The sequence below is a fragment of the Natator depressus genome, chromosome 1 (genome assembly GCF_965152275.1).
Source record: "Natator depressus isolate rNatDep1 chromosome 1, rNatDep2.hap1, whole genome shotgun sequence".
In the NCBI taxonomy this organism is placed as follows: Eukaryota; Metazoa; Chordata; order Testudines; family Cheloniidae; genus Natator; species Natator depressus.
The window spans coordinates 16,496,002-16,517,620 of record NC_134234.1 but is presented as its reverse complement, the minus strand read 5'-3'; the positions used below and the strand labels follow the sequence as shown (position 1 = coordinate 16,517,620).

Genomic DNA, 21,619 nt, shown 5'->3' with positions numbered 1-21,619 from the left:
CGGAATATTTACCCATATCTAGATGCCCTGTCTGATCTTGTTCGTAAAGCCCGCCACCGTGCAGTGCAACTTACTGGCACTGATTTAGTTGATATTGTGTTCCCCTTGTCCCGTAGTGAATTTGATTCCTTGTGCCACACCTCTTTGGCTTGGCAGGTTGCTCTTTGTGATTATGTGGGAGAAATTTCTTATAATCCCCCAAAAGATCCTCGGTTGGTAATTACACAAAAGGTGCCTCTAATTGTTCATCGTCTTAGCCGCTCTCAACCCATTGTTTCTGCTGTTACTCTTTTTACTGATGGCTCTCCACATCGAGGTGTCGTCACCTATCAATCAGGTGACCCCCCTCGTTGGCGTTCTCGTTTTACACTGCCTCAGCGTTCCGCGCAGCGTTCAGAACTGGCTGCTGTTATTTTAGCCTTTCAACTTTTCGCTGATTGTCCCTTTAATTTAATTGTGGACACCCATTATGTTTATCAAGTGATTGATCATTTACCCCTTGCCCTCATTACCCCTCAGGTCGATGCGGACCTCCTTCGCCTATTTTTGTCTTTGCAATATCTTATTTCCACTCGTAATTTCCCTTATTTTGTTGCTCATATTCGCAGTCATACCCCTCTGCCTGGGTCACTCACTGAGGGCAATGCACGCGCTGATCGCGCGTTACGTGGTCAGGTAAATTCCCTCTTTTCTGACCCCATTGAAAGCCATGCCTTTTTCCATCAGTCTGCCTCTGTTTTGGCCCGGCAGTTTCACATTCCTGCTGATCATGCACGTTCCATTGTTCGTTCCTGCCCCCACTGTGCCACTGCTGCTCCTACTTTTTCTTATGCCGTTAACCCCAGAGGTACCGCAGCAAATCAGCTATGGCAAATGGATGTCACTCATGTGCCACAGTTCCGCCCCTATTCCTTTTTACATGTTTCTGTTGATACTTATTCGGGATTTCTGTGGGCAACCCCACAGCGTGGGGAAGCCACTGCTAAAGTTATTCACCATTTGCTAGCCTGTTTTTCTGTTATGGGTCGCCCAAGCCAAATTAAAATGGATAATGCCCCAGCTTACTGCTCCACAGCCCTCTCCACTTTTTGCGCCCAATGGAACGTCCGTCTTAAACACGGGATCCCTTATAATTCCACGGGCCAAGCCATTGTTGAACGTGCCAATCGCACGCTCAAAACCTTGCTTGATAAACAATTAAAACAAGGGGAGCTGCGTCTCCGAACCTTAGGAGACATTCAACAACAAATGCATATCCTTTTGTTTACTTTAAATAATTTAACGCTGAACGCAGATCAGCAGACCCCCGCGGATCGCCATTTTCACAAATCTGAGGTACTGGAAAGACCGCGTGTCTTTTACCGTCAGCTGCCCGATCCGCAGTGGCTGGGCCCAGTACCTCTAATCACTTGGGGTCGGGGATATGCTGCTGTGTCTCTCCCTGCAGGACCGTTGTGGGTTCCAGCCCGGTGTGTGCGACCGGCACTGAAACAGCATGGCGTGGCGCCAGGGGCTGTCGAACCCCATACCGGAGTTTCAGCTGACCTTGGAGGAGAACGTGGTGCCTCCCGGGTCGACAACGGCGGGACGGAAACGGAAGAGGCGTAGCGTCCCAAGCCAGCCCGTGACATGGGGAGCAGTAAAAGCATTGGTCGCGGCGGCTCAACGAAGACTGGCAGCAAATCAACAGCCAGAGACTCCTGAGACTTTGTTTGTGGCGATTCTCGCCCAAATCACTGCTAATTCTGTGCTGATTGTATGCCTTTTGTGCCTGCTATTTCCTGTAGGGGTTGGCTCGGGAGCGCTTCCCCCGTTACGGGCCCGAATGACATATAACATATGGGATAGATTGGCTTCAATAGCAAATGTTACCCACTTTTGTTTGTCTGATTCTGTAGCAGCCGGAGAATTGTTAGGTACATGCCTTATACCAGTATGTCATCACCCTGAGGAAATAGGGAATAAGACAATGCTCGCTGCTTACGCGAATCTCTCTTCCCAGTACTCTGGCATGGCTAATTGGGGCCCGGCCAACTATACCTTGCCTCACACGGCTATATCCCTCCACACACCGTACCCGGCCGGGGCCAACAATGTCACCTGTGCGCGTGTGGTTAACTGCACTAGTACAAAGGTGCCCTTGGGCTGTCGGCAAATTCCTCAACCCCTCTTAAATTGTTCCCGCGCTGTGAATGTTTCATACAATTATGGCCATATCATCCTACCATCAGGGTGGTTTTTTACCTGTGGCTCACACACCTTTAGTTATATTCCTGCAAATTTAAGTGATGGCACCCTTTGCTGTCTTAGTAGAATAACGCTTATATTGCCTTTTGCCAGCCAAAGGCACAGTAAAAGAAGTGTACCCCTTTCAGATAATTGTGTTGCAGATGTTGAGCTTTTTAGTCGCGCTGAGTATACTGCTTTAGCGGCCTCCATTGTTGGGGTCCCCGGGCTTGCCACTTATACAGCCAGAACCCTAAATGCCCTGGCGTGCTTTGCAGCGAAGGCAATTAACACAACATCCCAGGCAATTGCCCTACTTAATGCAGAGCAACACGAATTAAGGGATGCAATTTTGGATAACAGAGCAGCCATTGATTTTCTGCTCTTAAAACATCACCTAGGCTGTTCCACGTTTCGGCATATGTGTTGTTTTAATTTAACTGATAATAGTCGTTCCATAGAATCTAGACTGGCCGAGTTGGCCAATCTTACGGCACACATACGTCAAGATGTGGGGTTTGAGGGCTTTTGGAATTGGCTTACAGGTTGGCTGCCATCTCTAGGATGGCTGCGACAACTTTTTGGTTATGCTGTGTTTGTGATCATTGGGCTTATTTTTTGCTGCTGCTGTGTACAATGTATTCCCTCTTTGCTAAGGCTTTGTAGAGATTCGCCCTGGCAAGCTCCCCGAGTTATGTCCTTGTCAGTCTGGGAGTTAAATTGCTTGCAAAAGCAAATTGACGACTACCATGAGATGGCCGAGTATAATTAAACAAAAATCGGGGGAATGAAGGGTTCATGTTTAGTCCATCCACCTGGAAACAGTCAGGGCACACCCTGACCGTTGTGTAGGAGCAACACATTGCTCCATCCAAGGACGAGGACCAGATATGAACCCTGGGAAGTTAATTAAAGGACAGTAATCGTGGGAAGCTTCCTTGGCCTGGCCTCAAGGCCTGAGAATTAGGATTGTAGTAGATAGAGGCTGGAAAATAAGAATATTAATCAAAGTCATGTATTCCTTTGTTGTGTCTTTTTGCGGTGGAAGTAGGTAATGCGCAGGGGGGAGAAATATAATAAAAGGGAAGGTGGAAAGCTGACAGGCAGCAGCCCTTTTCAGCTAACCAGCTTGCTTGCTTGGATAAACCTGTGTTCTGTCTCATCATTGAACCGCCACAGTTAGAAATGCTGGAAATTCCACATTAAGGTGACACTTAAAAGATTCAAGAACGCCTAAATAACCTTAACTCTGCCCTATAACTCTTTCTACAGAAAACTGAAAAACAGGAGATGAGTTTGTAGAATCGCCATTGGATAATCCATGACTGCTGGTCCTGGTCCAGACATAGACAGATCCTATGTTGTGAGTAGCCTCAGTTTTGAATCACCTTTATGTTAGGCGATTAGGAGTTAGGACAATGGAGTCCTTTCTCTGCTGTTAGTAGGGCTGATGATGGCCCCGTTGTAATCAAACCAAATAAAGTCTGTCTGATAAAACTAATTCTAGGATTGTAACAGGTGACTAAACGAACAGGGGTGGGGGACAGGTAACAATAAATACAAATATGTTTGCATAACTTATAGTCTTGTAGATCACAATAGTTGCGGGTGGTCACCAGTCTAACCAATGTCTAATTTGATCAGTCTGAGAGGCGCAACAAATTCCATTCACAAAGGCTGCACAACTTCATTTAATCGGTAACACCAAAAATCTGCAGGGATTTATGCGGGTCACTTGATTCTTAGTGGTCAATCTGGTGCAAGTTGGCATATGTTCATTGACTTCAGTCGAGCTATGCCAATTTACAGCAGCTGATATTAGCTACCAGGTTTATTGCCCCTTTAGAATTTGCTGGCCCTTTAAGATAAGCTGATCTAATGCTTGATGACATTCCAGTAAGGCCCTTCCTGGAACCAAGGCTGGAAAGTTCTGTGTCCGTTGGGCGACAGCCACTGGGAAGTGAGAAGCAGGAAAGCAGGTCTCTGAGTCGAGAAAGGGAAGGGACAGGGCAGACAGAGACAAGGGCTGGGGGGCAGTTCAGTTTGAAAAGATTAGAGAGACCAGGGAGAGTGTTAATAACAAGCTGGTTTCAATACCAGGCAAAGAAAAACACATTCAGCCTGGAAAAATGAAGCTGAGAGATCCGGGGACAAATGGTCTGAAATACAGACTTTTACATGGGAAGAAGAAACCCAGAGAGCAGTAAGGTTGAAACCTAGGGGCAATAGGGGCTGGCAATGTGACGTGATGTGGATGTGAATGAAATGCTGGCTTTTATACACAAGTTACAAAATGCGGAGCTAAGACTCAGACTATGAAAGTGCCTCTTGTGTGTTCCGTTCACTTCTGCTCACCCAGGCCACTCGAGGGAATAAAATTTTAATTTTGCCAAAAAATTATTAGCGGGTTGTGGATGGGTTTGTGGAAACGATTTATAAAGAAAAACTAAGATTCCAGTTCATCAGGGCATTTTTAAGTTAAGTGTCTGCTTAGTGCTTTGCTGAACGGGGGCCCAGACTAATTCTTCCCTTACTCCCAAGGGCGTTGGAAGAGTAAATTCATTCATGTTTGTGAGATGCTCAGATACTGTGGTGATGGAACCAGATAAGCACCTTGATACATAGTAAAGGCCTGATTCTGCATTCCTGGTACATGTTAAACTTCCAAAGTCACTGGCATTGGATGCACATGGAGTGTATGTTCTGCCCTATGGGATACCTGTAGTTGTAGATTTAGGAGCTCTAAGACTGCTCTGGGAATGTATGAAGTAAAAATGGCCCAAATCCCGAGGTTCCTATTTGGCAAATTCCCATTTTTGTCTAAATGCCGGATCCTGCTCGCATCGACACCAACGGCAAAGCTTCTGTTGACCTCAGTGGTGTAGGATCAAACCCCAAGTAAGGACTGAATAAAAAACTGAGGAATAACCTGACCCCAAAATATCCAAGAACAGGAGCTGACCCATTAATGGAAAGATGCAAAATACGTAAGCTATGCAAATAGAATAGGAGCATTAGATCTGCTGTAACTCTCCTGGACAGAGGTAATGGTCAGACCTGTTTGTAATCCATACAGCACGTTTCTGACGTTATATAAATAATGACATTGAGTTCTGCAATTTTATTGTGATATTTGGTGTCTGTCTTAAAGCTGCAAGCCTTGGAGGCAAGTGATTGGCTTAGAATCTCAGATTTATTAAAGAAAAAGTGAAGTTTCTAGCCCTTATGTTTGCAGAGAAAAGCTTTGAAAATATGACCTGAGTAATGTAATGTCTTAAAAACTGAGATTAAAAAAAATCCAGCACTTATTATTTTTTAAGCGATTTCATGGTATTATGAGGTTTGACTCATGATTTTGGAACACTTGGTGTTGGCAATGCTATAGTGATATGTTAATCTTTTTCATATATAGATCTGCATGAAACACAGCCATAATTCACTCTCATTTGCATCACTGCAGAGGAGAGAATTTAACACAGAACATGTTAGATAGAGTTTGGTAACTAATTTGACCAATGTCACCTCTTCTGTTGGCAAATTGTCTGTGAATGGCTCAGGAGATTTTCTGAATGTATCCATTGTTTCAAATGATTTATCAAATCACTTCAAATAAAAATATAAACTCTTGCTATAAATGTAGGTCATTCACAAGCAATTAATTGTGTGGAAACCTGCGTAAGGATGGAAAGTGTAAACTGCACATTTCTATTTTAAACTATTATTGTATTTTATAAATTAGGTAAAGAAGGCAGAGCCCTGTGCAACTTGCAGGAGACATTCCTGATTTCAGCTCCAAACAGGTAATATGTATCAAGTGACACTATCACTTCCCAAGCTCTGCAATATAACAAAAATCGCTTTTGCCAACTAACCCAGTGCTCATAAGAGGGTTTTTTTTTAAAAACGGTGTTTCTGTTTTCTCCCATGGGAGGTTTTTCCCTGCGTCTTGCACCATAATCTCACTACTTTCTTCTCAGGTGAATTACTTTTTCACTAGTTCACACTGTTGTGCCACTTGCACTGTCTGTTCCAAAGTGAGCTCACACATTAGTTATAATTTTTTTTTGAAAGTTGTGTTTAAAACCTAATTACTAGATCATCTCCTATGTAGTCCTCTTACTGCTACTGAAAGTCCAGTCTACACTTGAAAGTGGTACCAATATAACTGGTTTGGGTGTGTGTGGGGGGGTGATTTTGTTTTTTACTGATCTAGTGATAGTGGTACAACTTCTGGCATGGTTGCCGTTATACCTGTGTAAAGGGGTCTTATACAGGTACAGTGTTTCCCCTTTTTGACCCGAGTGGCTAGCCAAAATTTGGGGCTCTGTGTGTGATCCAGTAGGGAGTAAAAATTGGTAATAGGTATGTCTTTGATGCAGTTCTGTTTATTTACAAAGAATGTATAAAGTCCTGCGTCTCTGAACACAGAAGGAGTCAAATAGCAGGAAGCAGCTTTTGCTCACAAAACCAAGAGCACTCTTTGAAGCCTGAGCCCTGTAGCCTATAGGTATTTGCTAGGTAAGGCACAGACATAAGTTAAGGCAGTAAAGCAATGAGCCTACAAGCTTACATCCTGTAAGACATTAGCTTGAGCAGTTAGCATAAGGCTTTGAGGCCTATGAGCCTTAGCATGAGTGAGTTACCCAACAGTGACCCTGGGTTATTGGGGATCTGGGAATATTAAGTTTAGGGACTTTTGTATATGACTAGGTAACCACAGGAATATGAACTGATCCCAGCTTTTGGATATTGAAGGATAGGAACATCCGCAGATGCATAACCACAAACTTGCCTTGGCAACAAATTGACATACATGACAATATGTTGAGATCATTAATATGCTAACCTATGGATAAGGTCATGCCCGCAGTAGGAGGGTGAGGAAATACAAATAAGGAAGAGGGGGAAAACCCCTGCTGAATATGCATTAGGTGTAGTGGTGTAAGTAGAACATATTATAAAAGTTGTTTGAGGAAGATAATGATTAACATTTCAGGTTGTTCTGCAAGGGATGGTGAGAGTTGGATGGTGGATGTTCAGATGTACATTCTGTATTATCTTTATCTACCTTGCTGCGTTAGTGTTGGTGACTTTGCTAACTGTATTAATAAAACTATTACAAAAACAGAAGAGCTCCTACGGGCAGGTCTTCACTACCAGCCGGATCGATGGGTACTGATCAATCTATTGGGGATAGATTTATCGAGTCTCATCTAGATGTGATAAATCTATCCCCGAACGCGCTCCCCATCTACTCCGGAACTCCAGCTCGTGAGAGGTGGAGTCGACGGGGGAGTAGCCAAGTAAGTCGACCTAAGATATGCCGACTTCAGCTACGCTAGTCGCATAGCTGAAGTTGAGTATCTTAGGTCGACACCCCTGCCCCCAGTGTAGACCAGGGCTAAGAGTGGGTGTTGCAACTGTGTACACCGTGGTTCCCAGCTGAACAGTAATTTTAATAATACTGGGACAGATCTTTGGACAGGAACCTAATCAAACCGCAGAGTGTTAACTGGGAATTCTTAAGTAATCAGTATAATTAATACATAATCCATAGATCAGGCAACCCAAAAACCCTCTCCCCATGTTTCTTCCAGAGTCAGCTCAGCTACCATGGTTTCAGTTCCTCCTTCAGGTGCTCTCTTCCTGTTTCTTCTTATCTCATATCAATTTCTGTGTAATCTGTTTTCCCCCTGCCCCCACACCCAATTACAATACTCATTCAAAATCTCCTGGACCAGTTTCTAAATATCTTTTGTCTTAGACGGGGCTTATCCTTACAGTTACGTTAATTGAAGGGTGAGTTCACACCTAGCAATCTCAATGAGGTGTTAACTCAACACATAACAAGGTTTCATCCAGTTCATATCAATAACTTATTCGCCTTCCCATGCTGGAATTGCTATACAGGTATAATAACTTTTATAGTGAGCCCACAGCTAAGGGGTTGTACTGTTTCAGCTATATATACCTATAGTGATAGGGATACAACTTTTATGTCTAGACAAGCCCAAGTCTCAAAGCTCTGCTGGTTCATAGAATAACAGAGTTGGAAGGGACCTCTGGAGGCCATCTAGTCCAACCCCCGCCCAGAGCAGGACCAATCCCAACTAAATCATCCCAGCCAGGGCTTTGTCAAGCCTGACCTTAAAAACTTCTAAGGAAGGGGATTCCACCACCTCCCTAGGTAACGCATTCCAGTGTTTCACCACCCTTCTAGTGAAAAAGTTTTTCCTAATATCCAACCTAACGCTCCCCCACTGCAACTTGAGACCATTACTCCTTGTCCTGTCATCTGCTATCACTAAGAATAGTCTAGATCCATCCTCTTTGGATCCACCTTTCAGGTAGTTGAAAGCAGCTATCAAATCCCCCCTCATTCTTCTCTTCTGTAGACTAAACAATCCCAGTTCCCTCAGCCTCTCCTTATAAGTCATGTGTTCCAGACTCCTAATCATTTTTGTTGCCCTTCGCTGGACTCTCTCCAATTTCTCCACATCCTTCTTGTAGTGTGGGGCCCACAACTGGACACAGTACTCCAGATGAGGCCTCACCAGTGTCGAATAGAGGGGAACGATCATGTCCCTCGATCTGCTGGCAATGCCCCTTCTTATACATCCCAAAATGCCATTGGCCTTCTTGGCAAGAAGGGCACACTGTTGACTCATATCCAGCTTCTCGTCCACTGTCACCCCTAGGTCCTTCTCTGCAGAACTGCTGCCTAGCCATTTGGTCCCTAGTCTGTAGCTGTGCATTGGGTTCTTCCGTCCTATGTGCAGGACCCTGCACTTATCCTTATTGAACCTCATCAGGTTTCTTTTGGCCCAATCCTCCAATTTGTCTAGGTCCCTCTGTATCCTATCCCTACCCTCCAGCGTATCTACCACTCCTCCCAGTTTAGTGTCATCTGCAAACTTGCTGAGGGTGCAATCCACACCATCCTGCAGATCATTAATGAAGATATTGAACAAAACCGGTCCCAGAACCGACCCTTGGGGCACTCCGCTAGATACCGGCTGCCAACTAGACATGGAGCCATTGATCACCACCCGTTGAGCCCGACAATCTAGCCAACTTTCTACCCATCTTGTAGTGCATCCATCCAGCCCATACTTCTTTAACTTGCTGACAAGAATACTGTGGGAGACCGTGTCAAAAGCTTTGCTAAAGTTGAGGAATAACACGTCCACTGCTTTCCCTTCATCCACAGAACCAGTTATCTCATCATAGAAGACAATTAGATTAGTCAGGCATGACTTTCCCTTGGTGAATCCATGCTGACTGTTCCTGATCACTTTCCTCTCGTCTAAGTGCTTCAGAATTGATTCCTTGAGGACATGCTCCATGATTTTTCTGGGGACTGAGGTGAGGCTGACCGGCCTGTAGTTCCCAGGATCCTCCTTCTTTCCTTTTTTAAAGATTGGCACTACATTAGCCTTTTTCCAGTCTTCCGGGACTTCCCCCGATCGCCATGAGTTTTCAAAGATAATGGCCAATGGCTATGCAATCACATCTGCCAATTCCTTTAGCACTCTCGGATGCAACGCATCCGGCCCCATGGACTTGTGCACGTCCAGTTTTTCTAAATAGTCCCGAACCACTTCTTCCTTCACAGAGGGCTGGCCACCTCCTCCCCATGCTGTGCTGCCCAGTGCAGTAGTCTGGGAGCTGACCTTGTTCGTGAAGACAGAGGCAAAAAAAGCATTGAGTACATTAGCTTTTTCCACATCCTCTGTCACTAGGTTGCCACCCTCATTCAGTAAGGGGCCCACACTTCCCTTGGCTTTCTTCTTATTGCCAACATATGGCTTTCTTCTTATTGCCAACATAAGTCATGTGCTTCCGGCTTGTCTCTGCATCCTTTGGTAAAAGCCCATCTATTTATGCATTATCTTCTTTTGGGAGATTAAATGCTCTCCAAGAATAATGTCATAGTTATTCTGATTTATTTCCTAAGCAAGCACAAATTATTTTAAAATATTTTCAGCTTCATTGTCCATTGCATAAATTGTACTTTGCCACAATCCGGGCTGTCTCCCAGGCTTATCAAACTGAAAGTCTTTGTGGAGAGTTGAAATCTGTTGCGTGTGGGGGTGTGTGTGACAGGGTTGGGACTCACCACCGCAGCGCCTCCTGCTGTTCACTCTGGGAATTAGCTCAGTTCATGCAGAGTGCCCTCTGCCAGTGGTGTCCCGTCCGTCTCTTGCCCTAGCCTTCCTGCCTGCCCTCCTTCTCTCCCTTTGTCCATCTCTCTCCCTGGGCCGTTTCCCCTTTGGCCCCTTTGCACCGGCTAGGCCCTTTTTCTCAGGGCCTGCAGCCTGGCAGGTACCGGGCAGGAGGTCCGGTCCGGTCCGGTCCGGTCCGGTCCCTGCCCTGCCCTGCCCTGCCCTGCCCTGCCCTGCCCTGCCCCGCCCCGCCCCGCCCCGCCCCGCCCCGCCCCGCCCCGCCCCGACGGAGACAGACCTTCACCCTCTGAAGGCCTGGGAGAGACTGCCTGCTCCCTTCCTGGGCAGCCTTTATATAGGGCTTAGCCTGGCCCTGATTGGCTCTCTAACAGGCCGTCCCTGATTGGCTGCTGCCTTGTGCAGCGGCTCTGGCCTGTTGTAGCCCAATCTGGCATGGGGGTGGGGCACCGCCACACCACAGGCGGGGAGAAGTTGATTTTTTTTTCTTACTGTGTATATTAAACCAGTTCAAAACAATCAGATCTGGTTGAAAAAAGGTAAATTTTCTGTGTAATATTTTTGGTTTTTCTTAACTGATTTTTTTGAAGTATTAGTATTTTAAAATTTTTTGTTTAATTTCAATGGGGGGGGGAAATCCAGTTTCTTTCACTTTTTGAAATTTTACTTTTCCTCCCATCTTTTTTGCAGTGGTGGAAATAGTAAAAATTAAACAAAATAAAAGCAAGTAATTTTGTTCTCTCCCCCCCGTTTTGCCCGTCTCCCCCAGTTGAATTTTTTAATCAAAATTTTTTTGTTTTGTTTTGGTTGAAAAGGTGTGTTTTCCATCAAAGGGCTATTAAAACAAGCTCTAAAAACAAGTGGCAGTGTATGAAGAATCACAGAAGGAGACACTGTCTTCTGTCCCTGAACAAGGGACTCCATCAGGATAATGGAAACAATATTATCCACTCAGTTTCTTTTTCTCTGCTTTACTACAGAGCTTCTGTACAGAATCTTCCCCAGTTCCCATCCTGCCAGTCTTAAAGAAACATAACACATATCTTCACATCCATCTTGTCCTGCCAGTCTTGGCATGCCAACAGAAGAGGCTAGCAGCTCATCCTTTGGAGGTTCCCTTTTTCATTCAGTTTTCTATATGCAGGAGAACGTATGGCCTAATGGGATCACACAGTAGGTCTAACTCAGGGCAAAATCTGGCGCAAGCCTGCTAATCAGACAAGCTATGTGAAATGTGTTGTCCAGGGAGGCAAGAGCAGATATGGGACAATGTCCCCTGATGATTTTCAGTTTCGTTTCAGAGGGAAAATGAGATAAGCCTCCTCAGATGGACAGCAGTTCCGTCAGTCTCAAGAAGCTCAAGTTTGGGAAGTTGAAGGTGGTGCGTCGGCACTTGCTGCAGCGGTATGAACATCAGCCCTTCATCTCCTGCCTGGCGGGGCTCTACAGCTGCCGGTGGAAGCGATATCAGCGGAGAAGGACTGAGCCAGGAAAATTCTGCTGCAAGATGGTATGTTAGCATGTTGTTACTGTGAGCTGTTAGTTACGGGACAAGTCCATCACACTTGTATTCGAAAGGTGCTATGGGCCAAACTCTGCCCTGATTTATGCCTCATGCAAACTTACTAGTATCTCTGGAGGATGTTAACAGAAGCTACTGAAGTTAGACATTTTAAAATCAGCAGGTTCAGTTAACTTTCATCCAAGAGTTTTAAAAGAGATGGCTGAGGAGCTCTCTGGACCACTAATGTTGATTTTTCAATAGGTCTTGGAGCACTGAGGAATTTCAAGAAGACTGGAAGAAAGCTAATGTTGTGCCAGTATTTAAAAAGGGTAAACAGGATGACCCAGGTAATTATAGGCCTGTCAGTCTGACATCGATTCCAGGCAAGATAATGGAGTGGCTGATACAGGATTCAGTTAATAAAGAATTAAAGGAGAGCAACGTAATTCATGCAAATAAACATGGATTTATGGAAAATAAATCCTGTCAAACTAACTTGATTTTTTTTAATGAGTTTACAAGATTGGTAGAAAAAGGTAATACTTAGATTTCTGTAAGCATTTGACTAGGTACCACACAATATTTCGGTTAAAAGCTAGACCACTATAAAATTAACACAGCACACATTACATGGATTAAAAACTGGTTCACTGATAGGTCAATGTAAACAGGGAATTGTCATCAAGTGCGTGTGTTTCCAATGGGGTCTCGCAGGGATCAGTTCTATGATATTTAACATTTTTATCAATGACCTGGAAGAAAACATAAAATCATCATTGATAAAGTTTCCAGATGACACAAAAACTGGGGAGTGGTAACTAGTGAAGAGGATAGATCAGTGGTTCAGAGCACTCTGGATCGCTGGGTGCAAGCAAATAATATGTGTTTTAATACAGCTAAATGTAACTGTATACATCTAGGAACAAAGAATGTAGGCTATCCTTACAGGATGGGGGACTCTATCCTCTGAAAAAGTTTTGGGGGTTGTGGTAACATGAGTTCCCAGTGTATGTTATGGCCCAACCAGCAATCCTGGGACGCACAAACAAGGTAATCTCGAGTAGGAGCAGAGAGAGGTTATTTTATCTCTGTATTTGGCACTGGTGCAACTGCTGCTGGAATATGGTGTCCAGTTCTGGTGACCACAATTCAAGAAGGATGTTGATAAACTGGAGAAGATTCAGAGAAGAGTCATAAAACTGTTAAAGGATTAGAAAACCTGCCTTACAGTGGTTGACTCAAGGAGCTCAATCTAGTTAGATTAACAAAGAGAAGGTTTTGGGGTGACTTGATTGCAATTGGTAAATACCTACGTAGGGAACAAATAATTAATAATGGACTCTTCAATCTACCAGAGAGAGGTATAACAAGATTCAAAGGCTTGAAGCTGAAACTAGACAAATTCAGACTGGAAATTTTTGACAGGAAGAGCAAATAACTTTGGAACAATTTACAAAGGATCCTGGTGGATTCTCCATCACTGTCAATTTTTAAATCAAGATTGGATGTTTTTCTAAAAGCTCTGCTCTAGGAATTATAATGGTGAAGTTCTATGGTCTGTGTTATATTGGAGGTCACACTAGATGATCCTGATGGTCCCTTCTGGACTTGGAATCTATGATTCTTCTTTGAGTGATGGTCCCTGTGTGTATTCCACATCTGGGTACGCATGTGCGGCATGTGCCTGAGGTGGGAATTTCTTCAAAGCAGTGTCCATTTACCCACACATGTGCAGCAACTCTCCCTGTGCTTCCGACTGAGGGTATAAGAGGCAGTGTGAGTTGACACCTCCCCGTTCCTTCTTACTGCTGCATGGCCTGAGTTGGAATTGTGTCCTCTTCACTATTGCAGAACCTGTAAAATGTAGTTTTAAATAGTTTATATCTTAGCTTAGGAATTCTAGTTAGTATAGAATAGACTACTCCCACAGTCTGGGGAAATCCTCACTGGTCCCAGGACTATGCCCAGGGTCCCAGGATGCAGAAGAACATAAGAATGGCCGTACTGGGTCAGACCGAAGGTCCATCTACCCCAGCAATGCTGTCTTCCGACAGTGGCCAATGCTAGGTGCTTCAGAAGGAATGAACAGAACAGGTAATCATCAAGTGATCCATCCCATGTCGCCCATTCCCAGCTTCTGGCAAACAGAGGCTAGGGACACCATCCCTGCCCATCCTAGCTAATATCCTCCAGGAACTTATCTTGTTCTTTTTTGAACCCTGTTATAGGCTTGGCCTTCACAACATCCTCTGGTAAGGAGTTCCATAGGTTGACTATGCATTGTGTGAAGAAATATTTCCTTTTATTTGTTTTAAACCTGCTGCCTCTTAATTTCATTTGGTGACCCCTATTTCTTGTGTTATGAGAAGGAGTAAATAACACTTCCTTACTTACTTTCTCCACACCAGTCATGATTTTATAGACCTCTATCATATCCCCCCTTAGTCGTCTCTTTTCCAAACTGAAAAGACCCAGTCTTATTAATCTCTCCTCATATGGAAGCTGTTCCATACCCCTAATAATTTTTGTTGCCTTTTCAGTATCTTTTCCAATTCCAATATATCTTTTTTGACATGGGGCAACCACATCTGCATGCAGTATTCAAGATGTGGGCGTACCATGGATTTATACAGGGGCTATATGATATTTTCTGTGTTATTATCTATCCTTTTCTCAATGATTCTTGACATTCTGTTCACTTTTTTGACTGCCACTTCACACTGAGTGGATGTTTTCAGAGAACTATCCACAATGACTTCAAGATCTCTCTTGCGTGGTAGCAGCTAATTTAGACCCCATCATTTTATATGTATCATTGGATTTATGTTTTCCAATGTGCATTACTTCGCATTTATCAACATTGAATTTCATCTGCCATCTCAGAGGAGGAATTGTTACTGTTGTCTCAGGAGAGGTCCCATCTTTATCCATCAGGCAGGAGTGCCTCAGTACCAATAACGCCACTGTTACCAACAGAACCATACTCAGAATTGGAGGAGTCAGAGGAGGTAGCTGCACCAGGATCTCCTTGAAGGCACAGGAGCCCTGGTAGACAGCGGAGACACTATTATTCCTCGGGTTCTGACCCCACCCCAGACATCTGGTATAGATTCCTGTGCGGGCCACGGCGACTGATCCTTTGTTCTGGCCACATTGGGGCCCTTGGGACCCCTATGGCAGATGCCCAGACCCTTCTCAGGAGTTGTACCATTCCTCTCTCTCTCATTAGCCAGTTCCATCAGTGTATGAGATGGAACTGGTGTTCCTCTGGTACCACCAGTTCTGACACGGGGCTCTTCAGCATCTCTGGATGATACTATCACTTCTTTATGGCCCTCTCTGTTGAATGACCACTGGCAATATCAGATGTTGTTGCAAAGGGTTGCTAATGATCTACACATCCCACTAGAGGAGGTCCAGGACCCCTGACATCGGCTCCTGGACATTTTTCAGCCACAGGGACCCATCAGGGTGGCCCTTCCAGTTAACGAGGCCGTATTAGAAACAGCCAGATCAGTTTGACATACATCAGCTTCTTATGCACCTACATCAAAATGAGCTGAAAGATGCTATTTTGTGCCAGCCCAGTGGGCTGACTTCTTGTTTTCCCATCCTGCCCCCAATTCATTGGTGGTACAGGCAGCTATTGGAGAGAGCTTGGGTGCACCACCAAAAGTCTACCCTGGCAGATAACTGGTCAAAGAGACAGAACCTCCTTAGTAGGAAGGTTTTCTCCCCCACAGGCCTCAAATTTTGTATAGCTAATTATCAAGCTTTATTAGCAAAATACAATTTTAACACCTACATCAGGCTTGTGGAATTTAAAGACAAACTCCTCGTGGAAGACCAAGTCCAGTTCCAGTCCCCTCTGGATGAGGGGAGGTTGGTAGCAAAGTACAAGGCAGCGGTAGATGCTGCAGACACAGCATCCAGATCTTTGGCCACAAGACTGATCATGAAAAGGCACTCCTGGCTGTAGTCGCCAGGCTTCCCTACAGAGGTCCAAAATACTATCCAAGATCTCCCCTTCGATGAATCCAACCTTTTTAATGAAAAGACAGTTGAGTCTCTAGACTCTGTAAAGGACTCGAGATCCACCCTGTGATCCCTCAGGATTTACACTCTTGCCCCCAGAAGGAAACACTAGAGAGAGCCACATTTTCAACCACGACTACCTCCTGCACCTACCCCATACTACCAGTGTCCACCTGAACCTCCTCGTAAGCAACAAAGGATTCAGAAGTCCCATTTCTGAGCTCCCTTCACTGCTACACCTGCCACGTACTCCCAACTGCAGGCCAAAAGCCATTTTTGAAATGCACATCAAGACCCACGCAGATGCCACCTACTTCTTCTCCCATCATCTTTGGAGGCCGCCTTACTTTCTTCACCCAGAATTGAAGCAAGATCACCATGGACAGTTGGGTTCTGGAGATTATCCATAGAATTTTTTTCTTTCCCTCCTCGCAAGCCACCTTCCTACCTCCATCAGGGACCCCCTCACCAACTGATTCTTCAATGGGAGGTGGAATCCCTGTTACACCAGGGGGTAATAAAGAGCATCCCACCTCAGTATCAGGGGAGAGGGTTCTACTCCCCAAATTTCCTAGTCCCCCAATAAGACAGAGAATGGAGACTCATCCTGGACCTTCAGTAACTCAAATCTTTATCTGAAAACTGAAATTCAGGATGATTGCACTGGCATCTATAATCTCCTCCCTTCAGGAGGGAGCGTGGTTCATGGCTTTTCAGATGAAGGAAGCCTATTTCCATATGGAAATTCACCCATCACATGGGAAGTTCCTGCATTTCAGGGTTGGCAAAGAGCACTACCAGTTCCTCATAGTTTCGTTGGACTTGCAACGGCACACAAGGTGTTCATGGAAGTTTTCACCATGGTAGCGGCCCAGACGAGACATCAGGGATTTAGGGTATTTCCATACATGGACAACTGGCTCTTGGTAGGCCAATCTTGCCAAGAAGTTATGTGAGCAACAGAGTTTCTTCAGTGCCTCCTTGCCACCTAAGTGTTTGTATAAACAAAGACAAGTCTGTTTTGTCACCCACAAGGACAATGCATTTTATAGGAGCATGGCTGGACTCAATCTATGCGAGAGCTTTCCTTCCCACAGACAGATTTTATGTGATCACTGATGAGCAACCTGATCTTTTGCATCACCCACAAACCTTGAACGACGATGCATCGGTTTCTCTCCCTGTTAGGCCACATGGCTGCATGCACCTAGGTGACACCTTTCACCAGACTCCACTTGTAGTGCCTACAAGGTTGGCTCCATTCGACCTACAGACCAAACAGGGATCACATCACCTCCAAAGTCACCATTCTCTCTGGAGTTCTCACCTCCCTCATTTGGCTGTCCAAACCGAACAAAGGCATAGTGGGGACTCCCTTCAGCCCTCCCATACTGAGGGCCACCATCTTGATGTACACCTCCCTTACAGGATGGGGTGATCACATAGACTGTCATACTGCTCAGGGTACCTGGACCCCATGAGAGGCCAGGATACATATAAATTTACTGGAGCTGAGTGCAGTTGGCCTGTCGTGCAAGGCCTTTTTCCCTTCGTAGGCTCACTCCATGTACAAATAACGTCCGACAATATCACCACAGTGGCCTATATAAATAAACAGGGAGGAGCGAGATCTCATCCCCTCTGGGTGGAAGCAATCAGACTTTGGAACAGGTGTATCAGAAATCATATCTCCTGGGTGCTCAGAGTTCCCTAGCACAGAGATTAAGCAGAAGCTTCTCTGCAGACCACAAATGGGAGCTCCACCACACAAAACTAACCACCATATTTGCTCTATGGGGAACTGTGCTATGGGACCTCTTTGCATCCCAGATGAACAGAAAGCTTCCCATATATTGCTCCAGGGGAGCCATAGGCCAAGACTCCCAGGGCGATGCTTTCCCTGACAGATGACCTCAGATATGCCTTTCCTCCCATCCGCCTACACCAGAAGTTATATGGAAGATTAGATGCGACAGAGCCACCATCCTCCTCTTCGCACCCTTGGCCAGACAATTCTGGTTCACAGAGCCCTGATGATGTCTACGTGCCCCCTTATCAGGATGCATGCATTTCAGGATCTCTTAACTCAGGGTGGGGGGAAAGTCAAGTACCCCAACCAGCACTCACTCCACCTCACAGCTGGGTGTTTGGATGGGTGTTGGAGGTAGAACACTCATGCTCCACCCCTGTTCAGGAAATCCTGACCCCAAGCAGGAAGGATCCTACTAGACTCTACTACCTGGCTAAATGGTGGTGGTTTTTGACCTCGATGCGTCGCCACCAGCATACACTTGATATTGTAGGTGTTCCAGTTATCCGAGACTATCTCCTCTTCTCAAAGACCTCAAGTTCAGCTGTCAGTTCACTGTGAGTACACCTAGCAGCGATTAGCACCATCCTCCCCCCCCCGGTGGAAGGACTTTCTATCTTTACACACCTGACCTCGATTCGATTTATGAAGGTCTCGATGAGGACCTTCCCACTGGTCATTGGGGGAATGACTCAATGAGACCTTAACCTTGTCCTCTCAACACCTGTAGGCCTGCTCTTTGAATGTCTGGCCACATGTGCCATGACCCACCTGTCCACCCATGAAGGTCGTGTTCCTAGTAGCCATCACTTCAGCAAGAAGGGTCAGTGAGCTGGGAGCCATGATGACAGACACTCCTTATACATTATTTCACAAGGAGACGGTTTCTGTTAGGTTAATTCCTCCTCAAGATTGTGTCTGAGTTCCACATCAATCAATCAATCAATCAATCAATCAATCAATCAATCAATCAATCCAGTTACCTGTATTCTTCCCAGAACCACACCCTTCTTCTGAGGAGAAGACACTTCACTCCCTTCATGCCAGGCATGCCCTGGCATTCTACCTGCAGAGAACCAGACCCATTAGAAAATCTCCAAGGCTCTTTGTTGCCATGGCAGAAAGGGCATGGGGACAAGCCATATCCTCACAGTGGATTTTTAAGTGGGTTTCAGGATGCATCTTAGAATGCTACAAACTAGCCAAGCTTCCCCCTCCTGGGCGTATCACAGCTCACTCCATTCAGGCACAAGCGGCCTCCACGTTCTGCTGCAGGACATCTTCAGAGTAGCGACTTGGAGCTCTGTCCCTTCTTTCACAGCACACTACTCTCTGACTCTGGAGAAGGGACCATGTTTTGGTTCTGTGTTTGTACAGTGCCTAGCACAATGGGGTCCTGGGTCCCTGGCTGGGGCTCCTCTGTGCTACGGCAATACAAATAAAATAACAAATGTGACAACAGTAAAGAGTTAGTTCATTTTCTTCTCATGCTGAGTGCCCCTGGAACAGGCGATAAAACGAAACATAGTGGGATTGAATGAAGAAAAGGAAAATTTAAGCTAAAAATCAGGGTAAACTACAAATGGTGAGATCCAGTAGACTGTGGGATGGTCCCCTATGGGAAGAGTGGAGGCCTCAATCACACGAGTTATCTAAAGCTCTGATCGAGAAAGCGCTGAAGAACAAATTGTAGGGAATGTTCCCCTGCCAGTACAGAGCTGGACTAGGTGAGCTGACAAGGTCCTTTCCCTCTCTGACTTCCGTGATTCTGACACCAGGCCTCAGGCATCTGGGATAAACTGAGGGTCAAAAATATTCCTGCAGTGTACGCTGTCCGTCATTGTGTAAACAAGGCTTTAACCCCCTGGCCTTTCTCTCCATTTCCAGGGGGAATGTGTGTTCATCCCGTTTCTCGTTGGAGCATTCTGCCTCTCTTTAGTCTTTCTGTACATGTGGGGGGAAGCAAAGAATGACTACAATAACTTCGACTGGTAAGTAGCATAGTCTCCCTCCTCCCCCACCCAGCTGAAATTAGGTTGTCAATAGCCAGTTGTCTGCCTGGAGAGGAAGGACGGGTAATGAGGCTAGGCAGCGCGTTCTAATATACTGAGCACAGGACTATGCGTCAGGAAAGCCAGAGTTCTTCTCTCAGCTCTGGCAACGACCCGCTGTGCGAAGCTGGGTCCATCGCACTGGGCATGGTCCTGTGAGAAGCCCCCATTGCCTGTAAGGGGAACGGAGAATACTCAGCCTCTCACAGGAGATGCTCAGCATGTTGGGCTCCTTAACCAATGTGTGTGCTGCCTTTCCTAATTGCAAACTGGGGCTAATTTATGCTTACCCTGGTCAGGCTGGGAGGATTCGTTAGTTAATGCACACAGGGCACCTGAGGGATGGAAAGGGCTGAGTTTTATTCTGAGGATATCATGAGGGCACTGCCTGTTTACAAGCTAATGACCGTCTCCTGGGCTGAATACGCTCTGAAGCAGAACAGCGAGGTTTTTACAGAAAATACAGTCCAAGGCCAAAGGTTCTGGTGTTTGTTGCCACGGGGTACTGTTATCCCCGGTTTATAACAGGAAGTAGCCTCAAGTTGTTGTTGGATGGAAATGCTTATTTAAATATTAAGGCCCAAATTTTCATATCCAGATACCTAAAGTCAGGCTCTTAAATCCATCTAAATTAAAGAGGCTTGATTTTCACCAGAGCTGAGCTGAGATGCTTTGGGTGGCTCGAGGTGTAAATATGTATTTAGGTGCCTGACTTTAGGCCCTCACGGGTGAAAATTTTGGCCCTAAACTATCTGTGAAATGAAAGACAACACCTACAAAAGTCAAAATGGGCTGTCCGCAAACAAAGAAAACACTTTGGTCTGTCTTCCCTTCCTATGCTCATCCATTATCTCTCCCCTTCTCTTCACCCTCCCCACTTTCCTCCCTCCCGCCACCTTCCCTTTTCTCCCCACAGCTCAGTAAGGCTCTCGCCCCGAGTATCTATTTGACCTTTTATTTACACGGCTTCAAAACTGGGTGGGGTGGGAAGGACTGGCATTCTCCCAGAGTAGATTATCATTATCTGTATTACAGTAGTACCTAGAGCCCAAAGACTTCACAATCTAAATAGACAAGACAGACAAAGGGTGGGAGAACAGAAGGATTGGTATCCCCATTTTGAAGATGGGTGAGCTGAGGCAAAGTGACTAGCCCAAGGTCACATGGAAAGTGTATGGCAAAGCCAGGAACAGAATCTAGATCTGAGACTCGGTCTAGTGCCTTAACCACAAGAGCATCCTTCCTCTCCAATACAAAGATGTTTGTAACTCAAGCATAACAATTGTTCTGGGGACATGTGACCTGCCTGTCTCTAGGGAAAGGCACCATGGGAAAAGGGATGGGAAGATTAAATGAAATGAACAAAAACACTGTTTGTTTTTTCCCCTGCTCCTTCTCTTGGATTTTTTCTGCTTCCTCTAAAAAGGTCAAGCTGGGAAGGCAATTTTGTGTTTGTCAAACAGCTTAAATTTTGAGTACAGCAGAGCAGAAGGATTATCATAGCCAATCGGAGTTGAGCAATTTGCTTGTTCACAGCAGGGATATTGAGAAATAAGCAGCTGATGACTATGCAAATCCTTGCACTCTGAAATATGAAGTGATCATGCAAATTAGACATCTAGAACCAATCAGAGTTCAGTGAACTCCAAGACTGGGGGAAAAACTGTAACATTGTTATTTATTTGGGTCAGTAACTGTCTGTGCAGCACACCTCTCCTAATCTTAATCTGGGCATTTACAGCATATTTGACTCAACATTTTGGTCTCTGGGTGCTTTACCAGTTCTGAGAGGAAATAAAAGACCCCTGTG

At 45.4% G+C, this 21,619-nt stretch overlaps 1 protein-coding gene across 1 annotated transcript in view; it reads left to right on the top strand.

The window, feature by feature from the left end:
• The window catches only part of GDPD4 (glycerophosphodiester phosphodiesterase domain containing 4), an 87,664-nt gene that overhangs the window by 29,192 nt on the left and 36,853 nt on the right, over window positions 1-21,619 (top strand). Inside the window, exons 3-6 of the mRNA XM_074955356.1 lie at window positions 3,499-3,589; window positions 5,966-6,026; window positions 11,700-11,919; window positions 19,646-19,749. Of these exons, the coding sequence (XP_074811457.1) occupies window positions 11,737-11,919; window positions 19,646-19,749 (287 nt within the window). The 5' untranslated portion in view covers window positions 3,499-3,589; window positions 5,966-6,026; window positions 11,700-11,736. The remainder of the gene's footprint in view (window positions 1-3,498; window positions 3,590-5,965; window positions 6,027-11,699; window positions 11,920-19,645; window positions 19,750-21,619) is intronic.